General features: G+C 39.1%; 1 protein-coding gene and 1 pseudogene across 1 annotated transcript in view; both read left to right on the top strand.

The window, feature by feature from the left end:
• NXPE1 (neurexophilin and PC-esterase domain family member 1) overlaps window positions 1–6,338 on the top strand; it is a 30,548-nt gene extending 24,210 nt beyond the window's left edge. Inside the window, 3 exon segments of the mRNA XM_063693535.1 lie at window positions 3,908–4,124; window positions 5,279–5,421; window positions 5,424–6,338. Of these exon segments, the coding sequence (XP_063549605.1) occupies window positions 3,908–4,124; window positions 5,279–5,421; window positions 5,424–5,812 (749 nt within the window). The 3' untranslated portion in view covers window positions 5,813–6,338.
• Window positions 6,339–9,532: 3,194 nt separating this feature from the next.
• On the top strand, window positions 9,533–15,171 carry LOC101131533 (NXPE family member 2-like; annotated as a pseudogene).
• The last annotated feature ends 2,655 nt before the right edge of the window (window positions 15,172–17,826 follow it).

Genomic DNA, 17,826 nt, shown 5'->3' with positions numbered 1-17,826 from the left:
AGAGCTTATGTTAAAGTTGGTATTTGACTGAGTCCTGAAGGATATGTGTAGTCAGAGAATGGAGAAGAGAAACCTCATAAAGATCATGGGTAGTGTTGCTGGATTTAAGCAAATAATAATACAGGGAATCAAATGAATATGAGTAATTTCTAATTGCCTGTCATATATACATTGAGAAAAGGGGAAAATATTGCATGGACCATACTTACACTAAAAAATTATTCCCTGTTAGAAGTAATACAAATTTAATACAGTGTCCTGTATTTTTTATCTAACGCTTTTTATCTGATAATTCCCGTCATGAGCAAAGTCATCATGGACTTGTTCAATAGGCCAATGGGGTGAGCATATTGTGGAATGTAGCAGAGGATAAGCCTAGAAAGAGAGGAAGAACCTAATCATGAAGGTTCTCAAATGCCATGCTGAGGATTTCAGTGATTATTCAGTAGACTTGAAAGCCACAGAAACCAACTGAGGAAGAGAGTGGTATGATCCACTTTGTGCTTTAAAATGCAAATTCACAATTTAACAAAAGCATGATCTGCAGAAAGGCAATTTAAAATGTCACTAAGGAATATAAAATAAAATTCATATAAATAGAAGGAAAAAACACTGTCTCTAGATGGGATGACTTTATATTTAAAAGAATGTCAGTTGTCTATGTATCATTTTCTTATTGCTGCTATAATAAAGTGGCTTTAAAAAACAAAAATATATCATCTTATAGTCTGTAGTCCAGATGTCCAATGCTGGTCTCATTGAGCTAATCCCAAGGTAGAGCAGGAGCATGTTCCTTCCTGGAGGCTCCAGGGGAGAATCTGTTCCTTTGCTTATTCCAGGTTTTTAAGGCTGCCCACATTCCTTGTAGCCCTCTTCCTCTATCTTCAAAGCCACAGCAGAGGGTCAAGTTTTCCTGTCCCATCTTTGACCCACTCTTCTGCCTCCCTCTTCCACTTTTGAGGACCAATGACATTAGATTGGGCCTACCCATGTAATCCAGGATAGTCTCTCCATCTCAAAGGCCATACCCTGGTCATATCTGGAAAAGGCAACATTGTTGTGGGAATTAAGGGACAGGAGAGACCAATGGATAGAACAGGAGGATTTTATTTAGGTGGCTACCTGCCCAGCGGATTAACTTCCAAAGGCTGAGCCCCGAACAAAGACAGGGCTTGACTCTTATACATGTACCTGAAAGGGTATTGGCTAGCTTGAATATACACTTCACTAAATGGTGCAAAACCTACAGGGCGGGCAATCAAGCTTACAGAAGCAGAACAAAGGCAGTTTATCAAACAGTGACAGGTTTTACAACTCAAGCCAGGTGTTGCAACTCAGGCATATGTTGTGACCTTTGCTGTGCTGCACAGAAGGGAAAAACAGGCACTTACAAAACTTTCAAAGATAATTTTAAGAATAGTAAGGGGGAAGGGGGAAGCTGAATGAGAAAAACTTGTTTTTCCCAACCTTGCTTTGGGATGGGAGGGAGAGACTCTGAAGCCCATCCCTTCTGGGACCTGGCTCTGCAGATAATGCTACCAAAGCCTCAACAGAGCCCTGCCCTTCCCTGGGTCTTAGAGTGGGTCAGCCTAGTACAGGAAAACTTGTTTTTCTTTTTACATCTTCTGCTTCAACATATTCACAGGTTTTAAGAATTAGGATGTGGATATCTTTGGGGGACTATTAGTCTCCCTATCTAATCAAAAATATAATGGAATCTATTTCTCAGTGGGCAGGTCTATGCAAACCTATTCCCAAAGTTTGAGGAAGCTGAGAGGCCAAAAAAGAGTCTGACACATCCAGTTTCTCAGAAACATTTAGTAGGGACTTACAAGCAGAAGCCATGTTTATGTCTCCATTGTTGAGACAAGATGGTGGATCTCCACACCATTACCCCCAGACCTAGGGCTTACAGAGCATAAGGGAAGGGTGGTTCAGATGGGATGTACAGGACAATTGAAGTACAATACCACCAAGGCTGTTTGACCTAAGGGCAAGATTTACCATAATTATCTGCTGTTATACAAGAAACAGTAGATAAACTGGAGTTAATCAGGAGCCAACATAGCAGATTAGCATCTAAAATGGAGTTGCTTTTGCCTGATATACAGAATCCTGATATTATTACCCACATACTGTTCAAAATGCTCAAGCTTATTCTAAAACTATTAAGTAAAATAAACATGTAAGAGTAATCATAAGCAAATTTGTTATAAGTTTGAGACGTGGCAAAATGAATACCTGACACAAAAAGATTACACAACATAGGGTTTACAACAATACACTTAAAGGCTATGTTCTCAGCAAAGTGTGCCAGTACATTATTAGGATAAAGAATACTTAATAACTATGAATCTCAAGTTTCCAGGGTCATGGTATTCAATCATCTAGGGTGCAATGCTATCAAGCCTCATAGAAACCCATCAATATCACACTGTAATTCCAACATAATTATAGGATTATACAAACTCCCTTTAGTAAGCCAAATCACCAGGACTTAAGGGCTATTCCAGGTGCACTTTCCAATTCTGCCACCAGCACCGTTTTACCACTTTGTCCATAGGTTACAAATACAATACAACCATGTAATGATGCACTATTCTGTGGACATAGGCAGCCAGAGACTGCAAGGCCTCTGAGGAACTAAGCAAGGAGGGTAAAGCAGAAGCTGCTGATGGTTCCCCAATATTCACTGCCTTCTCCTTCTTTAGTAATAGAAACCAGTTTGTGGCTAGACCCATGGCTATCCTTTCTTATATCTAGTTGTGGCCATGACTAAGTTTTTTCCAGAAGTGCGAGTGGGAAACTTCTAGGTCATGCTTTAAAAGCAAAACAACTGGCCCTCCCTATCCATTTCTTCCCTTACTACTAGCCGAACTTTAGATATAATGTGAGAACGGCAAGAGCCAAGTTAGACCATGAGATTAAAGCCACACAGTAGGAATGTCATAGCCACAACATAGAAGGAACAAGAGTCCCTGACACCATGCAATGGCATATTAGCCCTGGCCTTCTCACTCCAGGCCTGTTATGTGAGACAGAAATAATCTTTTATTTTTAAGTCATTATTATCTTGGTCTTTCTTACAGCATTCAAACTGGTTTCCTATCTCATAAAGAACGTAGTATCAGTATAGAAGTCCTGATATAACAAATCCTAAAATACAAGGCATTGGCTCAGTGATGGGATGGCAGCATAGAGAGTGGTAAGGAAACATGACAGGAGAAATTGGATGCCCTTTGTTATGCCATAACAAGACATTTGCTGCACTGCTACCTATCTGTAATAGAAGGCAGACCATGGGCAAACAGAGCCTGAAACTCTAGTGAAACTTCCTGGATTATCTCAGAATATTGGTTTGTATTGGATGTTGCATGTTGCTTTTAGCAAAATCTGGTTTTACAAAAAATTGTCAAGCTAGGTGACTATTATACTATTTGAGGTTTTTATATTTAATGTACATATTTTAAGCCATTTTTTGAACACGGAAAAATTAAGATTATTCATTCCTTCATTAATGAAACAAAGGTAAAGAATTTTATACAGCGGCACCAACTGGCAGACCACTAACATCATTTGGGTAAGAGACAAAGACAGAAGTCACCACAGAGTCAGGAAAAAAGGATAGAACGTCAAAGAAAGGATAGAACGTCAAGATTTAGCTAATGACCAAATTTAGGAGAAAAGGAATTAGACAGAAGGCAAGATGACTCAAAATCTCTTAAAGGAATAAGCAGAAGTGCCTGAAGCAAAGCTAATGATCAAAGAATAGGACTAGAAAGGGACAGAAAAAGGAAATAGGCATTACAGGAAGGGGGAAAGAGAGCAAGAAAATGAAGGACCAGGAAAGAAGGCTAGATGTCTAACTTATGCCAATAAAATCATTTACGAGTGTCTTTGTTACCAGAGAGAGAAAAAATAGAAGAGAAATGCCAAGTTGGAATGAAGCCTCCTGCCCCTGGTGGTTATACTTTACAAGGAAAATGGATAACAACATTTTGCAACCAGGTTCAGTTAGACACAATTAAGATAAATGGCTGTTTGAAAGGCAAACTCATTTACCTCCTGGGAGACTCTACACTACGTCAGTGGATCTACTACTTCCCCAAAGTTGTAAAAAGTAGGTAGTTACTATATATTTTCTTAGAAATTCAGGCTGGTTTTAAAGTACTTTTAATGAGGTCTCTATTCTCTCGTTTGAGCTATTTTTTTTTTTATACTTTAAGTTTTAGGGTACATGTGCACATTGTGCAGGTTAGTTACATATGTATACATGTGCCATGCTGGTGCGCTGCACCCACTAACTTGTCATCTAGCATTAGGTATATCTCCCAATGCTATCCCTCCCCGCTCCCCCCATCCCACAACAGTCCCCAGAGTGTGATATTCCCCTTCCTGTGTCCATGTGATCTCATTGTTCAATTCCCACCTATGAGTGAGAATATGCGGTGTTTGGTTTTTTGTTCTTGCGATAGTTTACTGAGAATGATGGTTTCCAATTTCATCCATGTCCCTACAAAGGACATGAACTCATCATTTTTTATGGCTGCATAGTATTCCATGGTGTATATGTGCCACATTTTCTTAATCCAGTCTATCATTGTTGGACATTTGGGTTGGTTCCAAGTCTTTGCTATTGTGAATAGTGCCTCAGTAAACACACGTGTGCATGTGTCTTTATAGCAGCATGATTTATAATCCTTTGGGTATATACCCAGTAATGGGATGGCTGGGTCAAATGGTATTTCTAGTTCTAGATCCCTGAGGAATCGCCACACTGACTTCCACAATGGTTGAACTAGTTTACAGTCCCACCAACAGTGTAAAAGTGTTCCTATTTCTCCACATCCTCTCCAGCACCTGTTGTTTCCTGACTTTTTAATGATTGCCATTCTAACTGGTGTGAGATGATATCTCATAGTGGTTTTGATTTGCATTTCTCTGATGGCCAGTGATGATGAGCATTTTTTCATGTGTTTTTTGAGCTATTTTGTTTTTTACTTCATTTGGCTTTCTGGATTTGAACCTTTACATTTAAAATGTATTTTATTCCTTCTTTCATAAGAAATGTTAGTCTTCTTTTAAAATTCCAGTGAAAACTTTACATTTTTGATTGACATTTTACATGTATGAACTGGGGGTACTGTACCCTAGAGAGCAGAAAGGCTCCAGTGAGCAATTATCTAGGTGGGGTGGGTATTTTAAATGATAGGACATTCTTTTTCATGAATATTAACCATTATCTTCTATTTAAAACATCTATTTGTTTTTTTATCAGCACTAAGTTTTTTGATCTTCATGAAACTGGAATCTTTAAGAAACATTTACTTCTGGATGCAGAAAGACACACTCAGATTCAATGGAAAAAACATAGCTATCCCTTCGTCACTTTCCAGCTCTACTCTCTGATAGATCATGATTATATCCCCGGGAAATTGACCGGCTATCAGGTGACAAAAACACAGCCATCGTCATCACCTTTGGCCAGCACTTTAGACCATTTCCCATTGACATTTTTATTCGCAGGGCCATCGGTGTTCAAAAGGCTATTGAAAGACTGTTCCTAAGAAGCCCAACCACTAAAGTGATTATTAAGACAGAAAACATCAGGGAGATGCACATAGAGACAGAGAGGTTTGGAGACTTCCATGGTTATATTCACTATCTTATCATGAAGGATATTTTCAAAGACCTCAACGTGGGCATCATTGATGCCTGGGACATGACCATTGCATATGGCACGGATACTATCCACCCACCTGATCACGTGATTGGAAATCAGATTAACATGTTCTTAAACTACATTTGCTAAGGGATAAATACTATACAAAATCACTAGGAACCAATCTCTGCACATAATCCCACATGTATTGTAAAGTAAGTTTTACTCATTTTAGGAACTAAGGAAAATAAATTTAAAAGAATCTGTTTGGGGAGGAAGGCTATGTAAGGACAATGACAACTGATAAGGGATGCAAAACCAAGAGAATCAGACATGAAGAATGACTATACCATGCCTGGTTCTGATGCTTGTTTAAAATATTAAAGAAGTTTTTTAAAAGCCATGTTATTAAGCTGATTTGAAAATATCTGTACAAATTCATGATGCTTTCTATTTCCAATATAGATATTTCCTAGCTCTGTCTATTGAAAAGGCCTAGGAGCAATGATAACCCATTAGCAATAATCACTCCTAGCACCCTGACTGTGATGTCTAAGAACCCTTTCTCAATAAAAGAAAAGAGGCACCCTTGAAGGGAAGGCTGATTCCAGGACTGGAACAGAAAATATATATACCATGAGCCTGGACATCTTGTTATGCCAGAAAGCAAATAATCAAAGACAAATGGAATCATATCATGGAACAGAGGAGGTAACCCAAAGGAGTCTCTTCATTGGCCATAGATAGATTAGTTTTAGCATCAAAAAGACTAATGACTGCAGTTAATTGAAATACATAATATATAAAATCCATGAGGTCATAACAATACAAAAAGAGACATGCAAGAATAAAAGCAAAATCTCTCATGTCGTAAGTGGAGTTGGGTAAACCCTTATTTTGAAAATTGGCAACAAAAGGGAAATATATGAACATTTATCCTCTTTCCTGTTAAAGAGAAAATCAATAACCCTAATAGATAAGGGAAATTTCTTCTTTTTGGAAGAATTACAGCTAATGAATACAGAAAGAATGACAGAATTAGAAAAGCACCATTTAAAAACTTCTACTCAAATAAGTAAGTAAGGCAGAGATCATCAGTGAATGAACTTTTTTAAAAGGTTTGATTGGAACTTTACTATGGATATAGCAGGCTGTCACTTCTGGATCCACTGCTCAAACTTAGCTTTATTAACTTTAAAGCTTTATAACAGCAGGACAACTGGTCATTATGTCCTACATGATTTGATGCAATGTAAAGTATACAAACACCACCTATGAAGGAGCAAGGTCTGTAAGAAAGATGCTCAATTTGGAAGTCATCAGTATATATAGGTGCCTGCTAAAAATGAGGAGATGGTAATATTTTCTCACACACAAAGGGAACTCTCATACACTCTTGGTGGGAATGTAAGTTGGTACAGCCATTATGGAAAACAGTATGGCAGTTCCCCTAAAAACAGAACTACCATATGACCCAGCAATCCCTCTGCTGAGTATCCCAATGGAAATGAAATCAGCACTTCATAGAGATATCTGCATTCTCATGCTCACTGCAGCATTATTCACAATAGCCAAGACAGAGAAACAACATAAGTGCCCATCAATAGATGAACAGATAAATAATTTGCAGTATATATGTACAATGGAATATAATTCAGCCTTACAAAAGGAGATGCTGCTATATTTGCAATAACATGGATGAACCTGGAGGACGTTATGCTAAGTAAAATAACAATATTGAAGGAAAGAAATAATACTGAAAGAAAAATATTGCTTGATCTCACTTATATATGGAACTTAAAAACTACACATAGAAACAGGGTAGAATGGTAGTTATCCAGGCTGGGAGGAAGAGAAAACAGGGAGATGTAGGTCAAAGGGTACAAACTTGCAGTTCTATTGGATGAATGTCTAGAGAGCTAATGTACAGCATGAGAACTATAGTTAATATTGTATATGGAAAATTTGCTGAGAGACTAGATTTTAGGTATTCTACCTCAATTAAAAAGGTAATTGTGGCCAGGCACGGTGGCTTACGCCTGTAATGCCAGCACTTTGGGAGGCCGAAGCGGGAGGATCACGAGGTCAGGAGATTGAGACCACAGTGAAACCCCGTCTCTACTAAAAATACAAAAAAAATTAGCCGGGCACGGTGGCGAGCGCCTGTAGTCCCAGCTACTCGGGAGGCTGAGGCAGGAGAATAGCGTGAACCCGGGAGGCGGAGCTTGCAGTGAGCCGAGATGGCACCACTGCACTCCAGCCTGGGCTACAGAGCGAGACTCTGTCTCAAAAAACAAACAAACAAACAAAAGGTAATTGTGCAGTGATGAATATGTTAATATATTGACTACAGTAATCATTTCACTATGCATATGTATATCAAAACATCACACTGTATACCTTAAATGTATGCAATAAAAAATAAAAGATACATACATAAAATTCTTTAAATGTCCCCCACACAAGACAAATACGTGTTTAAATACATCAGTCTCTGAAGCCTCTGCACCACTCTACATGCTGCTCCTGCTGACTAGAATGCCCTCCTGCCCCTCCTTCCACCTGTCAAACTCCCAATCACCCTTTAAAACCAGATTGAATTATTTTCTTCTGTGAAGCTTTCCCTGACACCCCGAGAAAGAATAATGTTTCCACAGTGTTTTGTCATTTACTCCATAAAAGAAACAAAAACATGTATTTTTAAAAGTATCTGTTATCTCTAGTAGCTTGTAAACATCTTGAGGAAAGAGACTAAGTTTTGCTTCTTTTTCCCCCAAAGAGAACTTTATTAAAACATTTACTATCTCTTTAGAAAGAGGTTTTACCATCTCTTTAGAAAGCTCCAGAATCTACAACCAGGAATAAGTGTTAATGGGACAGAACCAATGAGAGAACAGCATATGATAGTGAAATGTACTTTATTATTAATACGAATTCAGTGGGCTCACAGAATGAACCTTTTAGCCAAACAGGGGGGAAAGCATTTTCTGTAAAGTATCTTTAGAAAAATATGTATAATTTGAAAAATGGTTATCCAAATTTAACATCTGTCATATAAAAGGCTCATAAAATGTGTGTGGCTGTGTTTCTCAAGATTGTGGGGTCAATTTTGTCACCCCATCGGCAACCTTGGTCACATTATGCCTAGACATTCTGGTTTTGTTCTTGGGGTTAATAATAGTTGTGGTCTTATAAGAAAAGGAAATCTGGAAATCTTGTCCCTGTTATTAATACGCCTGTCATTACTAATAAAAGTGGTTTGTTGATATGCTAAATAGGTTGAAAAAGCTGTCACTTTGCATGAAATTAACTAGGGAAATACTTCTTTATAGCATGAATATGTAAATGTTCAAAATTTCACAGTAAACTCAAGAAATTAATTTCTAGTTCTCTCACCTTGTATCCAATATAAGTGCAAATTAACTTACATTTAACCTTCCTGGGCTGAGGTAAGTAAATTTGCAAACACAGAGTTAAAAGCTTCCTTTTTATTCCCCAAAAACATTTCTGTTAATTCACAGCCCTTCCCTGGATGAGTCAAGATTTTTGACACTCTTGAGGTGTCACCACAGAGCAAAGGATACCTCAGAGCAAAGTGATGGTCTCCCCATTTCTCAATTCCCCCTTCTATCTATTCAATTTCCAACAATTAAGATTTCAATTTCCAAATATATCCAAAAGATCTTCAGACATCCAGACAAGAACCCCGTTCACAAAAACAAGGTGCTCTTACATACAGTAAAAACATTCCCTTTTTGTCAAGGTTTATTTTTCCAGTCTTCACCTGAGGCTGGTAGCTGGCAGCATTTTCTTTAAAGATAGGATTTTCCTTCATTGAAGTATTCCATGTGGCCCTTTGGCTATCTAGGCATGTTTTACAGCCTAAAGGTGTTAACGCTTAGAGCACAGAGCAATGGCTGTGGGGCTGAATGTGCTGAGCTAATCCTAAAGTTTTCTGTACCTCTCAGCAGATCTCGGAGAGGCAAGGCAGATGTTGCTGAGCACAGTGATTCCCGCCACTGTTTCTGGTCTCAAAGCCTGAATTGTGTTAATTGCAGCTCTTGGTAAGGAAAAAGGAGTGCTGGTGTGAAGATAAGCACCAAATAGCAGAGGGCCACATTCAACCCAAAATTTATACCCAGAGGGTGGGAACACTTAAGTCCCATCATCACATACTACAGAGCCTGCTCCAACCTCACAGTAAGCCAAGACATCCAGGCACCTATGCACCTTGTGAACCTGTTCCCAGCATTCCTAAGGGTCACTTTGTAATCCATGGCATGTGCCTCCCCCTGGTACTTGTGTGGCTATAACAAAGAGGAGGACTAGCAGATGCAAAGCTGTGGGAGCAGAGCCACCAGCGGTGCAGCTGGGACCTCCATCAGGGCATGGTTTATGAAGGCCCCTAAATGGTCTGTGTGCCCCCTTAATGTCAGTTTCCCACCAAGCCTCCTTCTCCCCTTACTTCCTGACCCCCCAACCTCTGGTTTCTCTATTCTCTTCCAACTCACCAGAGTGGAGGAAGCATCCTTCATGGAGATGCACAGCTGTGATCCCAGCTCCATGATTGGAACCATTTTATTCATCTTTAGTCCTTAGCACTGGGCCCAGCACATAGCAGCAAGCAATAAATATTTGTCAAATAAGTGATGCTGTATCTCTGTGTATCTAGAACATGACATAAAACAGAAACTAAATGGTAGTGTACATAAAAAAGGGACACAGAACATTTTAGAAATTAATCAAAAATAAATCTTCTGTGAACTGAGAGAAGGAAGAATCAAAATAAAACAGAGTAGCACCATGATCATCTATGAACAGGGGACCAAAATGCTGCGTTTATAGTGAGAATAATCATGGAACTTCTTTCCACCTCCTGATTTCTGGGTAAGGGAGGAGGGATGTGGAGCTGACATTATTGTGTAGGGAAGGGACAAATAATCTAAGAAGCAGGAAACCTAGGTCTTCCAAAAAATTTACATACAGCCACTAATTGCCTTGTCTTCAAGTTCCCTCCTTTTTGATTATGCTAATGATATATACTGAGAACCTGAAAGACCCCAACAGAGAAGACATTGAAGCAGCTGTAAGGAAGAACAAGGTTCTGGTCTGAGAATAATTTATTCAATAAACTTGGATTTACTCATCAACTATTATATGGTAGGCCTTGAGATGAGGACACAGGGCTGAACAGGACAGGTGTGGTCCCTGTCCTCATTAACGATGATATAGAGAGAATACCAGTAAGTATCAGGCTATTGCAATACTGCATGATGCCCACTATGGAAGGGTGCCAGGGTGAACACATGGGTCACCCACCCCAGGGATGGGGGCTTGGGGAAAGCGTCCCAGAGGAAGTGATATCTAAGCCAAAACTAGAAGAAGTAGGGCTCAGAGAGGCAGAAGAGAAGGGACAGAGAAAGTAACCCAGAGGGAAAGGTGGGAAAACATTCCAGAAGGAACAGCATGTACAAAAGGGACCATCTTTTCATGTGGCTTGGTGTCCGTTCCTCTCCTTGCATGTGCTCTTATTTTCAGATAAGATGATTTGTAAAATAATGTGGCACTTCTGTTAAGGCTCATTATATAGATCATTTTTACTCTGAATTCCAAAAAAGTTTTTCAATAATAATAATAAGGCTTACTTTCTCCACTTATGGAATAAAATCTATCTCAGAATTCAATCTTTCCCAGGTCAGACCAAGAGCATAGCATTAAATTATCTGGCGATGAATTATGGACATGTAGGTTTTTATTAATTGGGAAAGATTTGATACTCCGTCACTGTATCTATAATTTTGTAATCTGAGAGACCAAGGTAAACAAGATGGATAGAGTTAAATCTGTTTTCTCTTAACTTGTGACTCCTACTAAATTTTGAATTGCTCTTGATTAGGCTCTTGAGTGTCCTACCCTTGCCTGAATGTCCCTACTACACCTAGTATAAGACAGATCTGGTCCAGGCGCTTTTGTGTGCTCCTCAGTCTCTCCACCAACCCTAGGATTGCATTCAAGTAAAATTAACAGCAACAGCACACCCCCACCCCAAACAAAACTGGTAGCAGAAATGTTAGATCACAGGCTTAGCAACAGACTGTCTGCATTTGAATTTTGACTCTGGTAGTTATTAATTGTGTGGCTATAGGCAAACTACTTAACATCTTCTTGCTTAATTGCCTAATCTGTAAAAGGAACATAAGATAGGACTAACCTCATAGCATCTATTGTTTGCCTCATATTCACTGAATGATCAGGTATCTGGCTAAATCTTCATCTTTTCCCAAAACCCTTCCATTAGGTCCCCTCTAAATCAATTCAAAATTGAAGCTTTATGGTGATTTTTCTTTTGAAATACCAGTACCTGCAAATCTAATGTGTTTTGACAACCCACTTTGAGGGCCACACCTTGAACCTTGTTATCACCTGAATTGCTCTACTTCAGAAAGACTGCCCTTTCATACTTACTTTCTAACCACAGCCTCTTACTCTTCTTTATTTCCTATAAGCTCATTCTCATTGCACCTCCCAGAAACTCTGAATTCAGTCACAGATTCAGTAAACAAAAATAGATCGAATGCTAGGCACTGTTTCCTTGTTTCTTCCCTTTTCTTTCATCTTATCAGATCCCTTCTGGTTCCAATTTCCTTTTCTTCCCAACCAGGGCCCTACAGTTAATTATTTGAACTATTTTCTCTGCTACACCCTCAAATTCTCTGAACACATGTTTTTCTGTTTGAAGTCTCAGTTTCCTCTCAGTTTCCTCAAAGGAAAGCATATATTAATTCTTAATTTGTTTCTTGGATAGTTTCATCTTTCTGAAGGTTAAAGAAGTAATAAGCAAAATTGTTTCTCTAGATCTTGTACATTACTGGAGGTTACAAGTTAATTTGTATTCTCACCTCATACCACATATCAAATAGATCCCAGGTTATTTATAGATTCAACTTTTTTAAAAATCCAACTATTACAACAAACTCAGGGGATATAGTTCTCATAAGCTCTTCTTTAAAAAAAAATAAAATAAAAGACTAGCTTCAGCTAAACAAGAGATAAATGATAAAGACTCTTAGAAACAGAATAATGACAAGTACTGAATCCACTTAATTATAGTACTAACCAAAGAACAAAATAAAACAAAACTATGGATATTATAAAGGGAAAACAATGTAAATATTATATACTATGACAATACAGAAATGTTGTAAATAAAAAAAGTTGGTGAAGGACAGGTGAAGATACTTCCTTAACATTTTTAGCCTCATTTTAAAAGATATTACTTAATATATTAACAAGATACATATAAATATATAGTTTATTAAAACTTGCTTTTAAGAAAATAGATGTGAACACAAGATAAATAAGCAAAAAATACAGTCATAGAGAGGAAAAAGTTGGAGCAAGGAAGTATAAATAAATATTTTAGTCACTGTTTATGCTAGAGAGTCAATAAACACTGCTGAATAAAGAAAAGATGAAGTATTTTATGTAAATATATATATAAATTTATGTGTTATGTAAAGAAAATCACAGCTGGACATGGTGGTTCAGGCCTCTAATCCCTGTACTTTGGGAGACTGAGGTGGGAGGATCACTTCAGCCCAGGAGTTTGAGACCAGCCTGGGCAACATAGTGAGACCTCATTCCTACAAAATATCAAAAAATTAGCTGGGTGTGGTGGTGCATGCTGATGGTCCCAGCTACCTGGGAGGCTAAGGCAGGAGGATCACTTGAGCCCAGGAGATGGAGGCTGCAGTGAGACATGATTGTGTCACTGCACTCCAGCCTGGGCGATAGAGTGGTCCTGTCTCAAAAAAAGAAAGAAAGAAAGATAATCACTAGAACAAAAACACAAACCTTTCTATTTTTCAGAACAGGGCATGCTTTTAAGCTTCCATTTCCAGGATGCAAATACAAGATTATACTTTCAATACTGTAATAGCAAAAGATTAAGAAAATCTATACGTCCAGCAATGAGAGACTGCTTAAATAATCCATACAGTAGAATGCTGTGCATCCATCTTAATGGATGACTGAGAGAGTTCAGTATGTAGTGAAATGAAAAGACATTCAAAATACATCATTACATAAAAGAGCAAGGCACAGAACAATGCATTTTATGTAAAAAAGAAAACATATGTTATATATGCATGTACACATACATATGTACACATAGACTCTAGAAAGGTATTTATAAGGAGGATAAGAGTGAGTAATTTGGGAAGTAAAACTATGTGGCAAGAGACAGGAATGAAAGAGAAATTTATTTCCACACTTCATTCTTTTGTGTCTTTTGAGTTTTGTACCATGTTCACATGATACCGATTCAAAACTTAATGAATTTTTACAAAAAAAAGTCTTTGCATTTCACTGTTGAAAGTGTTAATTTTTTCATTATGATTTTTCCTTTCATTCTATTAAGACTCAGAAGTACTGCAATATTTCTTAATAATTACTTCTTTCAATTTGCTATTGTAACCATTTTTTAATCAAACAATTTTTGCTTAGCCATATATTTTTAGGTTCAATGGGTTTTTTAAATGGGTTTTTAACATCCTATGGAATACGTGGTTAAAGTACAAATGGAATAACTGACTCATGTGATTTACTCAAAACTTTCAGCATTTTAATTATGGCCAATTTTTAGATTGAACACTTCAGTAGTTATATATGAATAAAGATATAAATGCATTATTAAGGTTAATGAAATAAGGACAGGTTCAGCTTCATACACATAATAGGTCACATTCTTTGCCATTTCAGTTTTGGTGAGGACAAGAGATGCCTATCTTTCTTCATCACAGGGATACCTTCCTAATATTCTCTCCTACCATGAAGCACCACTGTGTCCAGAAGTTTCAGCAGCAGAGACTAAGCTAAGAATAAAGGAAATCATGGAGAAACTAGACCAGCTGATCCCACCCAGACCTTTCACCCACATGAACACGACCACCAGTGCTGCACACAGCACAGCCACCATCCTCAACCCTCGAGACACGCACTACAGGAGGCACCAGCTGGACATCCTGCTGGAGGTGAGAGACCACTTGGACATAGGAAGCAATATGGCAGGGATTTCCTGAGGGCCAGGATGTCCTCTCCAGCCCTGATGGCAGGTGCTTCAGGAAAGGTGATCAACTTCAACAATGGCACCTAACTGGTCAGATTCACTTTGTTCTGGGGGGGGTCAGATACCCCTGTCTCTGCTGCTCACCCACCCCAGTGAAGGAGCATTGACTCTCTGGAGGGCGAGACACCAAGACTGTGACAGGATCATCTTCACGGGCCAGTTTTCCAGCGGCACCTCTCAGGTCAATACTGATTGCGCTCTGGTTTCAAACTCAAGTGCTGAATTGTGCCAGTACCTGCATACCCAAGAAGCCTTCTACTGCATGAGGCCTCAACGTGTTCCCTGAGAGGCCCTGGCCCATGTGACTACCAGAGACACAGCACAGAAGGGCAGAGCCTTTCACACAAGATTCAACAATCCTTCCAACACAACGTTCAAGTAAACAGGATGTTTTCCTATTAACAACTGCCCCAATCACTTTAATTAACAGTGAACATGGCAATCTTTGTGTCCAAATACACATTGGGTCATAGCCTTGTTCTCCTGAAGGCCACAGTCCTATCAGGTGACCTTCCCCACACAGCTGCTCTCTTTAGTCCTTTAAGCCTGAGGATGGATGGCTCCCGACTGTTGCGAGCCCCAGAGTGCAGCATCGCCTCTTGTTGGTGTCCTTCAACTCCACCCTTTATTAAACTTACGTGGCTGCCAAGTTTGACACTAACATCCATTTCCTGCTGGACCCTGACTGACCCAGAGGAAGCTTCATGTGACATGTACTGAAAGAGTTCACAAAACTGACAGAAGACAACATGGCTGGGAATTAGACGGGGGGAAAGTGACAAAAGATGAAGCAGGAAGGTGTGCAGGGCCAGCTGGATCATGGAAAATCTATTAAACGAGTTTGGAATTTATTTCAAGTAAAACAGGAAGCTATCCAAGCATCCCATTCGAAACATTTTTCTTTTTTCTTATTAACTTGTATTTTATTGAACTTATACATACACAGTATCCAAAACATCAAATTGAGCTAACTATAGCATCAACTATACCAAAAAAATCCCGGCACTTTCTACCATGTTCTCCCCTCCCCCAGATGGAACCACTTTGAATTATTTTAACTGTTTTAAACTATGATATAAGTCTGTTTTGCATTGCTACAAAGGAATACCCAAGAGTGGGTAGTTTGTAAAGGAAAGAGGTTCATTTGGCTCATGGTCTCACAGGCTGTATAAACATGGCACCAGCATCTGCTTCTGACGAGGCCTCAGGAAACTTCCATTCATGGAAAGCAAAGGAGGACCCAGTGTGTCACATGGCAGGAGAGGGAGCAGGAGAGAGAGGAGGTGCCAGGCTCCCTTAAACAACCTGCTCTCACCTGAACTCAGTACCACTCAAAGCCACAGGGAGGGCACCAAGCCATTCGTGAGGGATCAGCCCCCATGAGCCAAACACCTTTCACCAGGCCCCACCTCCAACATTGGGGATCACATTTCAACATGAGATTTGGAGGGGATAAATATCCAAACCATACCAACTATTTACCACCACACTTTCTAAATATCATGCTTATGTATCTTCTTCAGCTACATGAATCTCAGTTTTCTGAACAAATGATGAGTTGATATTTTTTAGGTGAAAGAGGCCCAGAGGCAATCCAGGGCTGAGACAGCAGCTAGCTCCCCATTACGCCATCAAGGACCTCTCTGAGACCCCTCTTTCTGCTCAGCCTCCTTGACATGTGACTTTCTTTCTCATGCTTATGGCCTCGGAGTCTCAAGAGAGATGTGCTCCCTCTGGCTATGCAACTGTGTTCCAGGCAAGAAGACGAAGGGCAAAGAGTGAGAGGCGAAGTCACGGTCCAGGCACATCTGTCCACTTCTAACAAGGCTTCCGGGAAGCCCCACCCAGTGACTTCTGATCATGCAGCACTGGCCAGAATGTGTAACACAACCACTCTTAGTGGCAGTAAAAGCAGGAAAATTCATATATTTTTTCCAGTAAGCATATTGCCACCCTACATTGTTAGTAGGAAGGATTCTGAGTAGGTCGCCAACAATGTTTACAGCACTGTTATTTCTTGGTTTATCCATCTTGGTATTTTCTATTAATTTCCTAGGTTGGTAGTAGAAGATTTCATTCTCTTCACACAGTTCATTTTCCTTTACTACATTTTCTCATTATAATTATGTACAGTTTTTAAATCGTTAGTGTTTGCATTACTAATTAAATTTTAATATCTGTTGAGCAAAGTAGTACACCTTCCTTTCTCTGCCCAAAAAATGTATAATTTTTTGTTTTACTAAAATTAATAATTGTCTTTATTTGCTTGGTTTTCTATGTATTTAATTTGTTGACATCCTCTATCATATCTGCCAAATTTCTCCAAATTTTATTTTCCAAAATATCGGCACTATCAGATAACGTGCCAAGTCTCTCTTTATGCCTGCAGAAATCTTTCCCAGAATCCTTTATTCATGTATTCCTGTTGGCAATGATTGCTTTCTAACCGTGGATCAGCTATCAACATGGGACTCCTTCACCACTACCCTAGGAAACATCTATTGTTTTCACTGCCCACTTGGCCCAAGCATGTCTTCTAAAAACTTTCTAAGAAAGGGAAGAAAGGCTGGGTGTGGTGGCTCACACCTGTAATCCTAGCATTTGGGAGCCTAAGGCAGGAGAATCACTTTGAGACCAGCTTGGGCAACAAAGGGAGACCCATCTCTATGAAAAAAAATTAAAAATTAGCTGGGCATGGTGGTGTGCACCTGTAGTCCCAGCTACTTGGGAAGCTAAAGTGGGAGGATCACATAAGCCTAGGAGTTCGAGGCTGCAGTGAGCTGTGACTATGATCACACCACTGCACTCCAGCCTAGGTGACAGAGCAAGACCGTGTCTCAAATAAATACATAAAATGGAAAAGAAAATTTTATTTTTACTTCTTGCATATCTAAAAATGTATTCATTCTATCTTTACATTTGTTGGATTATTTGGATGGGTTTAGAACTTTAGATTTATAATAATTTTCCACCAGAACTTTAAAGTCTATTACTTGCTGGTTTTTTGTAACTACAGAGTTCAGTGCCATTATAATTC

This window comes from Gorilla gorilla, chromosome 9 (genome assembly GCF_029281585.2).
Source record: "Gorilla gorilla gorilla isolate KB3781 chromosome 9, NHGRI_mGorGor1-v2.1_pri, whole genome shotgun sequence".
NCBI classification, from domain to species: Eukaryota; Metazoa; Chordata; class Mammalia; order Primates; family Hominidae; genus Gorilla; species Gorilla gorilla.
This window is presented reverse-complemented; position numbering and strand designations above follow the sequence as displayed.